Here is an 18,371-nt window from a genome sequence, read left to right on the forward strand (position 1 = left end):
TAATTTATTCCGAAAGGTTTTATTCAAGCCAATCAATAGAGCTCGTCAGCTTGTAGTCCTAAAAATCGGAAATCAGTTAGCATTTTCTACCTCTGGTTCGTTGAACATTCCTATAGGTGAAATTAATGGGAAAATAATGGAGTTTTGGGATAGTCACCAGAAATGAGGTTTGAGGTTAACTGCAGGTTTCGGAGATCTTATACGTTTTGTTCTATATGAGACAATAGCATTTAGTTAACATGACCTTTATGAATCCTTTGTGCTTGTTTTGATTACATAAATGTTTCAAAATTCACAAAAAGTTATGTTAGCTGATGAAGATTATCTCATAGATCAAAACGTATAAGATCTCCTAAGCCTGTGTTTAACACTGACCTTATTTCCCCATAGGCTTTGAAATGTCATATGTCATTGCTTTGACCATTGCGGACGGAGTTAGCCTACCCCCGTTAGTGCCTACAAAAATACGCCAATAAAATGACTCTCTATTTAGCATCTATTTAGCAGAACTGTTTACATAGTAGGGATGCGGAATATCACATAACTTATGTGATTTCATCAGTATGTGATCATTTGAATAATATGTACTATTTGCATATACAGTAACAAGTACAACTTTTCTAATATTGATTTTCCGGTAGCTTTCCATTCTATTTTTTCGATATCTATGGCGCGAACATGGGCGTCGTTGTTCAATGTCCTGTCAGCTGACTAGCAACATCTTTGGCTGTTACAACACACGGGTCGCTGTGTTCAAACAGTTTCGAGCTTGCTAGCTACTACAACCTCGAATACCTATGCGGCTCGGCTAGGGTGTTGTTATGTTACGAAGGAGCTAAATACCTCCGGCTTTGCATTTCCCCATAAGCTTTCAAACGTCATTACTTTGACCTATGAGCAATTGCAAATGTTAGCCTGCCTCCGTTAATAGCAATTCTTTACAGTACCTACAAAAATACGCCATTAATATTGCAGAACTGTTTACATAGTAAGAATGCTGAATATCACATAACTGATGTGATTTCATCAGTATGTGCTAATTTCTAGTTTGTTTTAACCAGTTGTATATACAGTAACAAGTAAAACAATATTGCAACTTCCGGTAGCCTTGCGTTCTAGTTTTTTTCGCGCATGTCTATGGTTCGAACATGGGCGTCGTAGTAGGTGAATGTCTTGTCAGCTGACAGGCAGCATCTTTGGCTGTTGCAACACACGGGTCGCTGTGTTCAAACAGTTTCTAGCTACTACAACCTAGAATACCTATGCGGCTCGATTAGGGTGTTATGTTACGGAGAGACAGAACTGGCGAAGGAGCTTTACCTCCAGCATGGCGGCAGAAATACAACCCAAACCGCAGACTCGGACGCCTGTTCTGCTCAATAAAATCGAGTCTTCCCAAGATGTTGTGAACACGGCGGTTATAATTCCAAAGGAGGACGGGGTGATCAGCGTGTCTGATGACAGGTAGGATGATACTGCTTTACTATACCCTTTTATGAGACCATGTTTTCAAATATGTGACTAGCTAACGTTACAATATTACATACATTTTGCACAATTTCTATGCAAACTTGACGCTATAAGATCCCTATCGCTTAGTGGGTTTTCCCTCCGAACCGACGACCGCTCGGTCATTGCTCGAGTTTATTTATGCGACGTTAGCTGACTAAAATCAAAGTGAATAACATTTCTTATTCACTCCACAAACGGAGTTGAGCAGAGACCAGGCTTTGTGTAATTCAGTTCCGACCACATCGATTCGGTAAAGGTCAATACTATATAACGCTTACCTTGTTCTTATGTTTGTCCTCTGTAGTAGGGTGTTGGGGCGGTAAAATAAACATCGCTTGAACTGAGCATACCCAATGATACAACATAATCTCAGAAGCATAGTACACTTTGCTTCATGTATGTAATTTATTTAACCTTTACTTAGCCAGGTAGGCAAGTTGAGAACAAGTTTTCATTTACAACTGCGACCTGGCCGAGAATAAAGCAAAGCAGTTCGAAACACAACACAGAGTAGTAACACATGGAATAAACAAAACATACAGTCAATAATACATTTGAAAATCTTACCATTGCTGAGATAATACAATTTGTGTGTCCGAATTCTGGGTCAAAGGTCGCTAGAGAAAGTGTTTAACAAAAATAGCACCAAAATGACACAGGTGGGCTCAGATTAACTAACAAACATTCCAGGATATGAATTTCCAATCAAAATGACATGCAGGGTTATACAATGTGCATTTCAAAATGAATTTGGATTAAATATATATACGTATGCATTTGAGTGGCGCAGCGGTCTAAGGCACTGCATCTCATTGCAAGAGGCATCACTACAGTGCCTGGTTCGAATCCAGGCTGTATCACATCCGGCCATGATTGAGAGTCCCATAGGGTGGCGCACAATTGGCCCAGCGTCATCTGGGTTTGGCTTGGGTAGGCCGTCATTGTACATAAGAATTTGTTCTTAACTGACTTGCCTGGTTAAATAAAATAAAGGATAAATAAAGAAATGAAATATGCACATTGGCATTTAATATGCAAATTATCTGTTAATTCATGCACATTTTATGTTGTACACAATAAATCATTGACATTCAAGTTATTTATTTTGACCTATTGCAATTAATCACACACATATGCTACTGACCTAACCAGAGGTAATACTTTTAGGGTTTTAGTGTGTTTATAACAGCAACTCTTATGTAATTTGAGTCAACATACTCGCATTATTTTTCTTCTGCCCACCCCTGCTCAAAACCTTTGAGCTAGAGACACCAAGCTAACATTACTGACTACTTCAGACTAGATTATCTGACAAAATAGTTTTGATACTATTTCTACTTTTTAAACCATAGCAATATATGCATACAATTTAATGCATTTCAAAGGCCTTAGACTTTCAATGGGGAAATTTCCATTCGCAGCTCCTCCCACACCTTCTATGCAAGACTCACTAGATTTACCCCTCCCTTAGGCTACACAGTGTGTGTGGTGGTGGCTAACCTTCCTGAGCTACTCTAGCAAAGGTGAGATTGCAGATGTTCATAAATGTGTGCACAACAAACCACTTCCAAAAAATAGATTCTTGGTTGGCCCAATTTTTGTTTTAGCAGCTAAGGTATAATATTTCATACAATCAGGTGTCCAATTTGTAAGTCGCTCTGGATAAGAGCGTCTGCTAAATGACTTAAATGTAAATGTAATTACAGTAGGTGCATATCTTAAGTGGCAAAAAAACATGCCTATTAATATCAAACTAAACAGAATGAGCATCTGTGCTTTTCACACAACATTAAACTGTGTGTGTTTTATAATATATACAGATTAATTGGTCAGAAGAGGAGTATACAGTTGAAGTCGGAAGTTTACATACACTTATGTTGGAGTCATATAAAAAATAGTTTTTCAACCACTCCACAAATTTCTTGTTAACAAACTATAGTTTTGGCACGTCGGTTAGGACATCTACTTTGTGCATGACACAAGTCATTTTTCCAACAGCTGTTTACAGACAGATTATTTCACTTATAATTCACTTTATTACAATTCCAGTAGGTCAGAAGTTTACATGCACCAAGTTGACTGTGCCTTCAAACAGCTTGGAAAATTCCAGAAAATGATGTCATGCCCTTAGAAGCTTCTGATAGGCTAGTTGACATAATTTAAGTCAATTGGAGGTTCCCCTAGGATGTATTTCAAGGCCTACTTTCAAACTCAGTGCCTCTTTGCTTGACATCATGAGAAAATCAAAAGAAATCAGCCAAGACCTCTGAAAAAAATTGTAGACCTCCACAAGTTTGGATCATCTTTGGGAGAAATTTCCAAATGCCTGAAGGTACCACGTTCATCTGTACAAACAGTAGTACGCAAGTATAAACACCATGGGACCACGCAGCTGTCATACCGCTCAGGAAGGAGACGTGTTCTGTCTCCTTTTTATTTATTTTTATTTATTTCACCTTTATTTAACCAGGTAGGCTAGTTGAGAACAAGTTCTCATTTGCAACTGCGACCTGGCCAAGATAAAGCATAGCAGTGTGAACAGACAACACAGAGTTACACATGGAGTAAACAATTAACAAGTCAATAACACAGTAGAAAAAAAGGGGAGTCTATATACATTGTGTGCAAAAGGCATGAGGATGTAGGCGAATAATTACAATTTTGCAGATTAACACTGGGGTGATAAATGATCAGATGGTCATGTACAGGTGGAGATATTGGTGTGCAAAAGAGCAGAAAAGTAAATAAATAAATAAAAACAGTGTGGGGATGAGGTAGGTGAAAATGGGTGGGCTATTTACCAATAGACTATGTACAGCTGCAGCGACCGGTTAGCTGCTCAGATAGCTGATGTTTGAAGTTGGTGAGGGAGATAAGTCTCCAACTTCAGCGAAAATTATTATTATTATTATTATTTTTTTTTATATATTTTTTTTAATTTCCCATTTCGTTCCAGTCACAGGCAGCAGAGTACTGGAACGAAAGGCGGCCAAATGAGGTGTTGGCTTTAGGGATGATCAGTGAGATACACCTGCTGGAGCGCGTGCTACGGATGGGTGTTGCCATCGTGACCAGTGAACTGAGATAAGGCGGAGCTTTACCTAGCATGGCCTTGTAGATGACCTGGAGCCAGTGGGTCTGGCGCCGAATATGTAGCGAGGGCCAGCCGACTAGAGCATACAAGTCGCAGTGGTGGGTAGTATAAGGTTCTTTTATTGACAAAACGGATGGCACTGTGATAAACTGCATCCAATTTACTGAGTAGAGTGTTGGAAGCAATTTTGTAGATGACATCGCCGAAGTCGAGGATCGGTAGGATAGTCAGTTTTACTAGGGTAAGCTTGGCAGCGTGAGTGAAGGAGGCTTTGTTGCGGAATAGAAAGCAGACTCTTGATTTGATTTTTGATTGGAGATGTTTGATGTGAGTCTAGAAGGAGACTTTGCAGTCTAGCCAGACACCTAGGTACTTATAGATGTCCACATATTCAAGGTCGGAACCATCCAGTGTGGTGATGCTAGTCGGGCATGTGGGTGCAGGCAGCGATCGGTTGAAAAGCATGCATTTGGTTTTACTAGCATTTAAGAGCAGTTGGAGGCCACGGAAGGAGTGTTGTATGGTATTGAAGCTCGTTTGGAGGTTAGATAGCACAGTGTCCAATGACGGGCCGAAAGTATATAGAATGGTGTCATCTGCGTAGAGGTGGATCAGGGAATCGCCCGCAGCAAGAGCAACATCATTGATATATACAGAGAAAAGAGTCGGCCCGAGAATTGAACCCTGTGGCACCCCCATAGAGACTGCCAGAGGACCGGACAGCATGCCCTCCGATTTGACACACTGAACTCTGTCTGCAAAGTAATTGGTGAACCAGGCAAGGCAGTCATCCGAAAAACCGAGGCTACTGAGTCTGCCGATAAGAATATGGTGATTGACAGAGTCGAAAGCCTTGGCAAGGTCGATGAAGACGGCTGCACAGTACTGTCTTTTATCGATGGCGGTTATGATGTCGTTTAGTACCTCCTAGAGATTAACATATTTTGGTGCGAAAAGTGCAAATCAATCCCAGAACGACTGCAAAGGACCTTGTGAAGATACTGGAGGAAACGGATATAAAAGTATCTATATCAACAGTAAAACAAGTCCTATATCGACATAACCTGAAAGGCCGCTCTGTAAGGAAGAAGCCACCGCTCTGCAAGGAAGAAGCCACTTCTTCGGCTTACAGGCCGAAGAACAACATCCCAACTGTGAAGCACAAGGGTGGCAGCATCATGTTGTGGTGGTGCTTTGCTGCAGGAGGGACTGGTGCACTTCACAAAATAGATGGCTCATGAGGGAGGAAAATTATGTGGATATATTGAAGCAACATCTCAAGATGTCAGTCAGGAAGTTAAAGCTTGGTGGCAAATGGGTCTTCCAAATGGACAATGGCCCCAAGCATACTTCCAAAGTTGTTGCAAAATGGCTTAAGGACAACAAAGCCAAGGTATTGGAGTGCCCATCACAAAGCCTTGACCTCAATTCCATAGATAATTTGTGGGCAGAACTGAAAAAGCGTGTGCGATCAAGGAGGCCTACAAACCTGACTGTTACACCAGCTCTGTCAGGAGGAATGGGTCAAAATTCACCCAACATTGTGGGAAGCTTGTGGAAGGCTACCTGAAAAGATTGACCCAAGTTAAACAATTTAAAGGCAATGCTACCAAATACTAATTGAATGTTTGTAAACTTCTGACCCACTGGGATTGTTATGAAATTAATAAAAGCTGAAATAAATCATTCTCTCTACTATTATTCTGATATTTCACATTCTTAAAATAAAGTGGTGATCCTAACTGACCTTATACATGTCAGGAATTGTGGAAACTGATTTTAAATGTATTTGGCTAAGGTGTATGTAAACTTCCTACATCAACTGTGTGTGTGTGAGATATATCACACACACGGTACCAGTCAAAAGTTTGGCCACTTACTCCATTCAAGGGTTTTTCTTTATTTGTACTTATTTCTACATTGTAGAATAATAGTGAAGGCATTAACACTTTAAAATAACACATGGAATCAATGCAGTCTCAATTGCTGTATCTTTTTTCACAAAACCCATATCGTCCAAGAAGTTATACTTTTGAATCATCTGTCCATAGCACATTCTTCCAAGAGTCCAGGTGCTTTTTACATTTTTTTTTCTTTAGCAAACTTGAGTGAACCTACTGGATGACATGGGTCCCATTATGCCTGGCAAAAAAACAGTAAGAACCTCATACCAATGGTCAAGCATGGTGGTGGTAGTGTGATGGTTTGTGGATGCTTTGCTGCCTCAGGACCTGGATGACTTGCCTTAATAGAAGGAACCATGAATTCTGCTCTCTATCAGAGAATTCTACAGGAGAATGTCAGGCCATCTGTCTGTGAGCCGATGTTGAAGCGCAGCTGGGTCATTCAGCAAGACAATGATCCAAAACACACAATCAAGTCTACATGGAAATGTCTAAAAAGCAACAAATTAAACGTTTTGGAATGGCCTCGTCAAAGTCCAGACCTAATACCAATTGAGTTGTTGTGGCAGAACTTAAAATGAGCAGTTCATGCTTGAAAACCCCAAAATTTGTTAAAGCAGTTCTGCATGGAAGAGTGGGCCAAAATTCCTCCACAGCGATGTGAGAGACTGATCAACAACTACAGGAAGCATTTGGTTGCAGTCATTGCAGCTAAAGGTGGCACAACCAGTTATTGAGAGTGTAAAGGGGCAAATACTTTTTCACACAGGGAAATTGGGTGTTGCATAACTTTGTTAATTAATTAAAAAAAAAAAAAAATGTGTGTTATTTGTAAACTCAGGTTCCCTTTATCTAATATTAGGGTTTGGTTGAAGATCTGGTTACATTCAGTATAAAACATATGCAGAATCAGAGAATCTGATAGGGCAAGTATTTTTTTTTCATGACACCTATATTTGAAATAGCATTTATTGAAAAAGTATGGATTTCAACAAACAAAGGCATGAAACTACTGAAGACAAAATTAGGCACAATCATTTCATAATAAATCAATAAAAAGTATTGCCCTTGGGTGAAATCGCTGTATCCAAAGCTGAATTCCACAATGCCTGGTCTCTGCTTAATTCGGTTGGTTGAGGTCATCAGAAACTTTCTTCACCATGGAGTTTAGTCAGCTTGAGCTTATTTTGTATGCAGCATGTCGTCATGGCTCTTTCTGGCTGGACGTGGTCACCTAGCGTCTTCGCTTCGTTAGACCTGTACACATTGGTCTTGATGTGTACCAATGTCACCCCGCTTTAAAACTAATAGGCAGAGAGAGATGTATCTCATCAGAAACCTGACTTCTACACTGTGTCTGTCTGGCTATCGACCACTGATATACTGTCATGCAGACGTTGCATAAAAACAACCGGGCTTGTCAGTCAGCTGACATGAAAGCCCACTGGTCATCTCTCTCTAGCGTGTCATAAAATTCCCAGTCTCAACCACATGCTCAATCCAGTCATTCAAAGGTCACAAGTATCAAGCAATGATAGACCTATCAATTCGTTATTGTGATTTTACTTGTGTTCATTTTCTTTATGAATTATTAAAGGGAAATGTAAAAAATGTTCAACTTTATATTCATCATCTCACCAGCCCAACATCATACAGTATGTGTAAATTGCACATTTCTATGTTTTGTATTAAAAAAAGATAGAGGAAGACAAGTGTTTCCAATGACAGAATCAACCAATTTAGTAGGCAATGCCCACTCATAATTGGTTAAAATAACATTGTGATTGTTAACACTTATATTCCCCTCGTTTTTCCCACAAAACATAGAAAATGCTCCATTTTCACTTAGAGCTCTGTAAAAAATGAAGAGACCACTGCAAAATGATCAGTTTCTCTGGTTTTACTATTTATAGGTATGTGTTTGGGTAAAATGTACATTTATTTTATTCTATAAACTACTCACAACATTTCTCCCAAATTCCAATTAAAAATATTGTCATTGAGAGCATTTATTTGCAGAAAATGACTGGTTAAAATAACAAACATGCAGTGTTTTCAGACCTCGAACAATGCAAAGAAAATAAGTTCATATTCATTTTCAAGCAACACAATACTAATGTTTTAACTTGGAGTTCAGTAATCAATATTTGGTGGAATAACCCTGATTTTCAATCACAGCTTTCATGTGTCTTGGCATGCTCTCCACCAGTCTTTCACATTGATGTTAGGTGACTTCATGACACTCCTGGCGCAAAAATTTGTTTAATGGCTTGTGACCATCCATCTTCCTCTTGATCACATTCCAGAGGCTTTCAATGGGGTTCAGGTCTGGGGATTTGGCTGGACATGACAGGGTCTTGATCTGGTGGTCCTCTATCCACACCTTGATTGACCTGGCTGTGTGGCATGGATCATTGTCCTGCTGGAAAAACCAATCCTCAGAGTTGGGGAACATTGTCAAAGCAGAAAGAAGCCAGTTTTCTTCCAGGACAACCTTGTACTTGGCTTGATTCATGTGTCCTTCACAAAGACCAATCTGCCCGATTCCAGCCTTGCTGAAGCACCCCCAGATCATCACCGATCCTCCTCCAAATTTCACAGTGGGTGCGAGACCTGGAGAGGCCTACAAGCCACAGTGTCTCGCACCCACTGGGACATTTGGTGGAGGATCGGTGATGATCAGTAATTATGAATTTCTGTGTAGTACAGATCAGGAACCCTTGGTGCAATTTCGTTACCGGGTCTAAATCCACTTAAACAAAATATATATATATATATTTTTTTTTCAAACTCAAGGTGCCAGGTTATAGCTGACACCCCATTCTTTCTGCAGACATCTTTTTAATCTGAATTTGGAGCAGATATTTAAGAGTTTTTGGGAAACGTGGTCGCATAAAACCTAAGGGAGATTTTACCGTAATACCATTACCAAAGTTTGCATCTGACCCGCAGGACGATCCGGATATGGTTGAAGAGAGACAGTGGCCAGTACTGGCCTAGCATCTATCACACTATGCCAGGTGAGTACTCGTCTCTCATTAGCTACTTATGCATGCATGGAGTTAAGCATCTAGGCCTAAACTCCATTGGCCTCATTTTGTGAGCTGTCGTTAGCTATTCTGTCTGTATGGAATCTGTTTTAGCATCTGTTCCAGTTTTAATACACACCAACTTTTCTTAGACTTGTCATTTCTTTCTTTTTGTAGCTTCATGCTCCTGTATGTCCTTTAACCCAGAGACCAGGAGGCTGTCTGTGGGAATGGAGAATGGAACCATCTCTGTAAGTGAAAATTTATGTAGTTTTAACATACACTCATGTATGGGCGTTACATATGTACTTTTCTACTTAGCATCCAGCCTCAACCCTGACACACGTATGGCTACCAAAGCTTGTACCCCAGTGCCAGGGTCAGATTGGGGGTTGGTTGTCATGGTTTCACATCAGCGGGTCACTGAGTAGCTACTGTGTGTTACTCTTTCACCGAGTCTTTGCTTCTCCAGACACTCAGCACTGATCTATACTCCCAGAGGGTTTGTATCTCTGAGTAATCTCTTGCATGATTGGCTAAGCAGTTAGGTGGATCAATCAACACTGGGATAGTAAACATGCTTTCATCTTCAGGAATGGCTTTTTCACTGGGAAATTTAAGTGAGTTGTAGAATAATTGGTGATCTCATTGGACATGTAGGCTCGGGTTGCTGTAAAACCCTTTGTCATTATGTGTAGATTATGGGATTTATTTGCAGAATAATTGCCTGTCTAAAAATAACATGGATATAATTTTAAAGCTAAGCACTTCCGTTTTTGCTTAGGGCTCTTCGTAAAGTTATTTTAAGTGTTGGATAATTTTGACCCAAAAGTATGTCCCATAATAAATATTGTGCTACTTCTTGGGAAAACCAGTGAGTGACATACTTCCTGTGTTTCAGGAGTTCATCCTGTCTGAAGAGTACAACAAGATGACCCCGGAAAGGACCTATGAGGGTGAGAAGGGAAGTGTAGACACAGGCTGTGTTCTCTGTGTGACTCAGCTGACTCCGGTCAATGGCAGGAAGGGATTAAACCAGTCAAAATATATATATATATTTTTTCTGTCATTGGCACTTTGCTTGGTTTTATCTGCAAGACCTCTAAAAGCAATAAGCTAAGATTGAGGATGCAAAGAACACCAGTCCATCTACTGTATACTATGTTTGTTCATATATACCTGTATTGTTTTATCTGTTTTATTATCATGATGTGTTTCATAAGTGTGTGTGTGTTTTTTAGCCCACCAGGGCAAAGTGACAGTGGTGCTCTTTGTGTTGGAGATGGAGTGGGTCCTTAGTACAGGACAGGACAAGAATGTCACCTGGCACTGCTCTGAGAGTGGAACACAGCTGGGGTTATACCGCACCATAGCCTGGGTCTCTGGACTACAGTATCCTTCATCAGTTAGAAACAACCTATTCTACTCTTTCTATGCTATTCGCATGATGTTGCTATGCCACATATACAGATGTGGCCAAAAGGTTTGAGAATGACACATATTAATTTTCACAGTCTGCTGCCTCAGTTTGTATGATGGCAATTTGCATATACTCCAGAATGTTATGAAGAGTGATCAGATGAATTACAATTAATTGCAAAGTCCCTCTTTGCCATACATATGAACTGAATACCCCAAAAACATTTCCACTGCATTTCAGCCCCGCTAAAAAAGGACCAGCTGACATCATGTCAGTGATTCTCTTGTTAACACAGGTGTGAGTGTTGACGAGGACAGGGCTGGAGATCACTCTGTCATGCTGATTGAGTTTGAATAACAGACTGGAAGCTTCAAAAGGAGGGTGGTGCTTGGAATCATTGTTCTTCCTCGGTCAAACATGGTTACCTGCAAGGAAACATGTGCCATCATCATTGCTTTGCACAAAAAGGGCTTCACAGGCAAGGATATTGCTGCCGGTGTTAGAATTGCGTCAATTCGAATCTGGTATCAGGATAAATATGACAATGAGTCACCGATTGTATACTATGTATTTTTTATTAGCTAAGCAATAAATGTTAAATGCAATTTTCGTATATACAGGCTCTCTGTCCCACCTCGCAGGGCAAAAACAGAGAACTGACTTGTTCCTGACAAAGATATTATAATATACCCTGATGACAGTATTAGTTCCTGCTTCCCGAGCCGGCTTGTCAGAGTAGAGACTGGGCGTGGTTTAGACTCACCCAGCCTATCGTTGATTGTTGTCGAACGAGTTGGTACCAGCCCCCGGGCAGTTGATAGATGTAACTTGCTGTGAAGAATTTCTATGCGCTCATGCTCGATACTGTTATCTCGCACCTGGCTCCTGTTATCTAACAAAAGACTGTTTGTTCTCGCAACACTACGTTCTGAATGTGCCCCCCCCAACCCAATTGCACAGTTCCTGTCTTCATGTTATTCTGTATTTTTCCATCATGAGAAAGGCCCATGGCCCTGAAACTGTTAACAATGTTTCAAGTCAGCTATGTTGCAAAACACATGCATACATCCACACAAGCCAACAGCAGATAATATTCAATCACATATATGATAACGGGCTATAGTCCATAGCACAGAATCCTTATACCGGTAAGATTGCATCTAAATCAACCATTTATCAGATCATCAAGAACTTCAAGGAGAGCGGTTCAATTGTTGTGAAGAAGGCTTCAGGGCGCCCAAGGAAGTCCAGCAAGCGCCAGGGCCGTCTCTTAAAGTTGAATCAGCTGTGGGATCGGGGCACCACCAGTACAGAGCTTGCTCAGGAATGGCAGCAGGCAGGTGTGAGTGCATCTGCACGCACAATGAGGCGAAGACTTTTGGAGGATGGACTGGTGTCAAGAAGGGCAGCAAAGAAGCCACTTCTCTCCAGGAAAAACATCAGGGACGGAGTGATATTCTGCAAAAGGTACATGGGTTAGACTGCTGAGGACTGGGGTAAAGCCATTTTCTCTGATCAATCCTTTTCCGATTGTTTGGGGCATCTGGAAAAAAGCTTGTCCGGAGAAGACAAGGTGAGGGCTACCATCAGTCCTGTGTCATGCCAACAGTAAAGCATCCTGAGACCATTCATGTGTGGGGTTGCTTCTCAGCCAAGGGACTGTTCTCACTCATAATTTTGCCTAAGAACAGAGCAATGAATAAAGAATGGTACCAACACATCCTCCAAGAGCAACTTCTCCCAACCATCCAGGAACAGTTTGGTGACAAACAATGCCTTTTCCAGCATGATGGAGCACCTTGCCATAAGGCAAAAGTGATAACTAAGTGGCTCGGGGATACTCCCCAGACCTTAATCCCATTGAGAACTTGTGGTCAATTCTCAAGAGGCGGGTGGACAAACAACAACTCACAAATTCTGACAAACTCCAAGCATTGATTATGTAAGAATGGGCTGCCATCAGTCAGGATGTGGCCCAGAAGATTATTGACAGCATGCCAGGGTAATTGCAGAGGTCTTGAAAAAGAAGGGTCAACACTGCAAATATTGACTCTTTGCAACTTCATGTAATTGTCAATAAAAGCCTTTGACATGTATAAAATGCTTGTAATTATACTTCAGTATTACATAGTAACATCTGACAAAAATATCTAAAGACACTGAAGCAGCAAACTTTGTGGAAATTAATATTTGTGTCATTCTCAACTTTTGGCCACGACTGTACAATGCCTTCAGAAAGTATTCACACCCCTTTCCTTTTTCCACATTTTGTTGTTACAGCCTGAATTTAAAATGGATTACAAATATTAAAAAATCCCTGCTTACACAATACCCTATAATGTCCAAGTGGAATGCTTTTTTAAAAATGTTTAGAAATTAATTAAATGGAAAGATGAAATGTCTAGAGTCAATAAGTATTCAACCCCTTTGTTATGGCAGGCCTAAATATGTACAGGAGTAAAAATGTGTTTCATAATAATATCTCACAAGTTGCATGGACTCACTCCTTTGTGCAATACATTTTTAGCATGACTTTTGAATTACGATCTCATCTGTACCCCACACATACAATTATCTGTATGGTCCCCCAGTCGAGCAGTACATTTCAAACACCGATTCAACCACAAAGACCAGGGAGGTTTTCCAATACCTCGCAAAGAAGGGAGTACAAAGTGTTATGTTTGGGGCAAATACAACACATGACTGAGTACCACTCTCCATATTGTCAAACATAGTGGTGGCTGCATCATGTTATGGGTATGTTTGTAATTGTTAAAGACTGGGGAGAAGAAATGGCGCTAAGCACAGGCAAAATCCTAGAGGAAAACCTGGTTTAGTCTGCTTTCCACCAGACACTGGAAGATTAATTTACCTTTCATCAGGGCAATAACCTAAAACACAAGGCCAAATCTACACGATTTGCTTACCAAGAAGACAGTGAATGTTCCTGAGTGGCCGAGTCACCCTTTTCCCTGATGACAGCATTACACACTCTTGGCATTCTCTCCACCAGATTCAGGAGGTAATCACCTGGAATGCATTTCAATTAACAGGTGTGCCTTTGTTGAAAGTACGTTGTGGAATTTTTTCTTTCCTTAATGTGTTTGAGCCAATCAGTTGTGTTGTGACAAGGTAGGGGTGGTATACAGAAGATAGCCCTATTTGGTAAAATACTGTGGCCATAATATGGCAAGAACAGCTCAAATAAGCTAAGAGAAATTACAGTCCGTCATTACTTTAAGACATGAAGGTCAGTCAATGCGGAAAATGTCCTTTTTTTTCTTTTCATTTTTTCAACTTGAATTTTTACCCCGTTTTCTCACCAATTTCGTGGTATCCAATCTTGTCTCATCGCTACAACTCCCGTACGGGCTCGGGAGAGATCAAATCAAATTTATTTATATAGCCCTTCGTACATCAGCTGATATCTCAAAGTGCTGTACAGAAACCCAGCCTAAAACCCCAAACAGCAAGCAATGTAGGTGTAGAAGCACGGTGGCTAGGAAATACTCCCTAGAAAGGCCAAAACCTAGGAAGAAACCTAGAGAGGAACCAGGCTATGTGGGGTGGCCAGTCCTCTTCTGGCTGTGCCGGGTGGAGATTATAACAGAACATGGCCAAGATGTTCAAATGTTCACAAATGACCAGCATGGTCGAATAATAACAAGGCAGAACAGTTGAAACTGGAGCAGCAGCACAGTCAGGTGGACCGGGGAGAGCAAGGAGTCATCATGTCAGGTAGTCCTGGGGCACGGTCCTAGGGCTCAGGAGACGAAGGTTGAAAGTCATGCGTCCTCCAATACACAACCCAACCAAGCCGCACTGCTTCTTAACACAGCGCGCATCCAACTCGGAAGCCAGTCGCACCAAAAACCATCAAGCACTATGATGAAACTGGCTCTCATGAGGACCGCCACAGGAAAGGAAGACCGAGTTACCTCTGCTGCAGAGGATAAGTTCATTAGAGTTACCAGCCTCAGATTGCAGCCCAAATAAATGCTTCACAGAGTTCAAGTAACAGACACATCTCAAAATCAACTGTTCAGAGGAGACTGTGTGAATCAGGCCTTCATGGTCGAATTGGTGCAAATAAACCACTACTAAAGGACCCCTAATAAGAAGCTGAGACTTGCTTGGGCCAAGAAACACGAGCAATGGACATTAAACTGGTGGAAATCTTTCCTTTTGTCCGATGAGTCCTAATTGGCGATTTATTTTTGTTCCAACCACCATGTCTTTGTGAGACGCAGAGTAGGTGAACGGATGATCTCTGCATGTGTGTTTCCCACCGTGAAGCATGGAGGAGGTGTTATGGTGTGGGGGTGCTTTGCTGGTGACACTGTCAGTGGTTTATTTAGAATTCAAAGCACACTTAACCAGCATGGCTACCACAGCATTCTGCAGTGATACACCATCCCATCTGGTTTGTGCTTAGTGGGACTAGCATTTGTTTTTCAACAGGATAATGACCCAACACACCTCCAGGCTGTGTAAGGGATATTTGACCAAGAAGGAGAGCGCTGCATCAGATGACCTGGCCTCCACAATCACTTGACCTCAACCCAATTGAGATGGTTTGGGATGAGTTGGACCGCAGAGTGAAGGAAAAGCAGCGATCAAGTGCTCAGCAAATGTGGGACCTCCTTCAAGACTGTTGGAAAAGCATTCTAGGTGAAGCTGGTTGACAGAATGCCAAGAGTGTGCAAAGCTGTGATCAAGGCAAAGGGTGGCAACTTTGAAGAATCTCAAATATAAAATATATTTTCATTTGTTTAACACTTCTGTTGGGGTACGACATGACTCCATATGTTATTTCATATTTTTGATGTCCACTATTATTCTACAAGGTAAAAAAAAATGAGTAGGTGTCCAAACTTTTGACTGTTACTGCACATTTGCTTTAAAATCTATGGCAAAACTTCAATGGTTGTCTAGCAATGATCAACAACCACGCTGCCAAAGATTATTCTAACATGTATTGACTCGGGTGTGAATACTTATGTGAATGAGATATTTCTGTATTTCATTTTCAGTACCTTTTCAAAAATGTCAAAACATGTTTTCACCTGTTTATAAAAACCCTTATTTTACCCAGTACGTTGACAACCTGGGGAATAGTTACAGGGGACAGGAGGGGGCTGAATGAGCCAATTGGAACTGATGGGGTATTGTGTGTAGATGGATGAGGAAAAAATAAATACATTTAATCCATTTTGAATTCAGGCTATAACACAACAATGTGGAATAAGTCATGGGGTATGAATACTTTCTGAAGGCACTTTATCTTAACGGATACTTAAGTGAAGTGTAAAGCCACAAAACATATTTCAAGTGGTAATGGCTTTTGACTGTCTCCTTCACCTCAAACAAGTGTATGTTTTTATAACAACGAAGCGCTGTGGAGTACACCAGAGAAGGAGCCAGATTAGCGTCCAAGTAGTTCTTATTGGGAGATGCTAACAACAGCCTTCAGTCATGCGGTCACCAAGGCAGCGGTCCAGAGAGTTTTCTGTAATGGCGAGATGAAAGGTTTGAGTCCACTCCACTGTGGAGGGCACTCAATACCAACCAGCTCTGTGAGGTCATAAGACTGACTGCTTCTTCAAAGCCAGGGATAAACACTTCCCATGTTAAATATAGCAAAGCAAAACGGCGTTGCATTTCAGCTGACATCATTCATATGGCAGCCATGGTTTTGCTTTGTTTGCCTTGCAAACCTAAAGGAGGCACTGTCCAAAATTGTTGAAATTTAAAGAAATCAACTTGGAACGTGTATTTTCTTTAGTATGTCATCCAGCTAATTCTCCATAACAGCCACAGTTTTGAGTTGGCCTAGGGTCAGATTAGTACAGCAACCTTTTTCAGAAGAAGGAGAAATGACATTATGCTAAGTGAGAAGATTTGTATTTTCTTTTCTCTCTGACTGTTATTGTTCTGGCCTCTTGTATACAGGTCACAGGGAGAACTGTGTTCCTGGCTGCGCCCTCAGAAGGTCACTGAAAGGACTCTTGAGCTCAGAGACTAAGTATATATGATTTTGTAGCTAATGAACAGTTGATTGTTGTGGTAAGTTTACTGAAATGGGATCTTTAGTTTTTGTTGGATATGCAGTCAACCTTTCTCTGACTAAAACGAACCACATACAGATCAGATCCAGTAGGTTTCAACAAGGTAACACTTTGAGAATAGAGTAAATGTGTGTGAAGTTGCTCAGATGCAAATCGTTCAGTTAAAGCAGCAATCCGTAGTTAAACTATAACAAAGTATTTTCCCGCCCATGTTTAGGTAAAAGATTAGAAATGTAACTATTCTCAAATTCATAGACAGTGCTATAGATGCAAGGACTGACCATTAATGATATCACAATTATAGTTTTAACTATGTTCTTTAAAAAAACATTTAAATGTACTTTATTTACTAACATTGGAGTCAAACAAGCTCATTATTTTCAGTTCTGATGTGGTACGACAGTTGAACTAACGTCATGAGGCATTTATATGTTATATTCTTCAATAATCTATGGGTACATATCATTCATTTATAATGCCAAAAATGAATGTAGCAACTGCAGATTGCCTCTTTAATCAGTCATTGCCACTGTCATGTTTTTGCTGGAGACTGTCCTTGACACAACGTCTCCCAGGTTTGATGTGGAGACAAGGCACGCCTTTGTGGGTGACCACTCTGGTCAGGTGACCATCCTGAAGCTGGAGCAGGACAGCTGTAGTCTGGTCACCACCTTCAAAGGACACACAGGTACTACTAATACATCCCACGTTGGAACACAACACTCGTCCTCTACTATCAGCCTTAAAACTCCAGCTGGGGGGGTTCGCCCTTTTTGGACTACTCCAGTGGTTCATTACGCAGTGGAAACCAAATTAAGTGACCCTAAATATTTGAAAGAAAACAAATACTATTTTAAACCCAGGTCTGGAAAAATCATGTAGATTTTACAAGTAGGTCTGTTACCCACTGACTGTCCCTCCCGACCACTTGAATCCCTGCCAGCAGTGACAGAGCTAATGAGCTGTGTGAGATATACACCCCGGAGGACAACCCTCACAGCTATTTACAAACCCTATGTTCTGATCTGGGGTCAGCTGTTGTAGCATAGTCACATCTCCTACTTCCTATATTGACAAAAAAGCGTGTGACTGACAACTGCTGACAGCACCACTATTCCAGGCCTGTCTCTTATCAGTAGAGTTGCACATTAGGGTTTAATATTTTCCCTGTATTTTACAAATGTTCCATCCTGAGAATAAATCACTTTTTTCCTGGGTCACCAAGTATTTCCCAACAACACCGGAAGTGTCATTCAAAGCATTATGAAGCATATAAATATGTCTGGGTTTGTTAGGGCTTTGATCAGCATAAAAATTCAAACCTGATGCTACCTGAGTCTGATG

At 40.9% G+C, this 18,371-nt stretch overlaps 1 protein-coding gene across 4 annotated transcripts in view; it reads left to right on the forward strand.

The window, feature by feature from the left end:
- Nucleotides 1–751: 751 nt before the first annotated feature.
- LOC118366825 (WD repeat and FYVE domain-containing protein 2) overlaps nucleotides 752–18,371 on the forward strand; it is a 41,238-nt gene continuing 23,618 nt past the window's right edge. Inside the window, exons 1-6 of one of the 4 annotated variants that reach the window (XM_035749563.2) lie at nucleotides 752–1,464; nucleotides 9,463–9,530; nucleotides 9,747–9,802; nucleotides 10,441–10,495; nucleotides 10,781–10,931; nucleotides 17,603–17,715. In XM_035749563.2, coding sequence (XP_035605456.1) covers nucleotides 1,328–1,464; nucleotides 9,463–9,530; nucleotides 9,747–9,802; nucleotides 10,441–10,495; nucleotides 10,781–10,931; nucleotides 17,603–17,715 — 580 coding nt within the window. In that variant the 5' untranslated portion in view covers nucleotides 752–1,327. Of the gene's footprint in view, nucleotides 1,465–9,462; nucleotides 9,531–9,716; nucleotides 9,803–10,440; nucleotides 10,496–10,780; nucleotides 10,932–17,602; nucleotides 17,716–18,371 lie in introns of all 4 variants that reach the window. The other 3 variants (XM_035749564.2, XM_035749561.2, XM_035749562.2) reach the window with 3 other exon arrangements.

This window comes from Oncorhynchus keta, chromosome 34, assembly GCF_023373465.1.
Source record: "Oncorhynchus keta strain PuntledgeMale-10-30-2019 chromosome 34, Oket_V2, whole genome shotgun sequence".
NCBI lineage: Eukaryota > Metazoa > Chordata > Actinopteri > Salmoniformes > Salmonidae > Oncorhynchus > Oncorhynchus keta.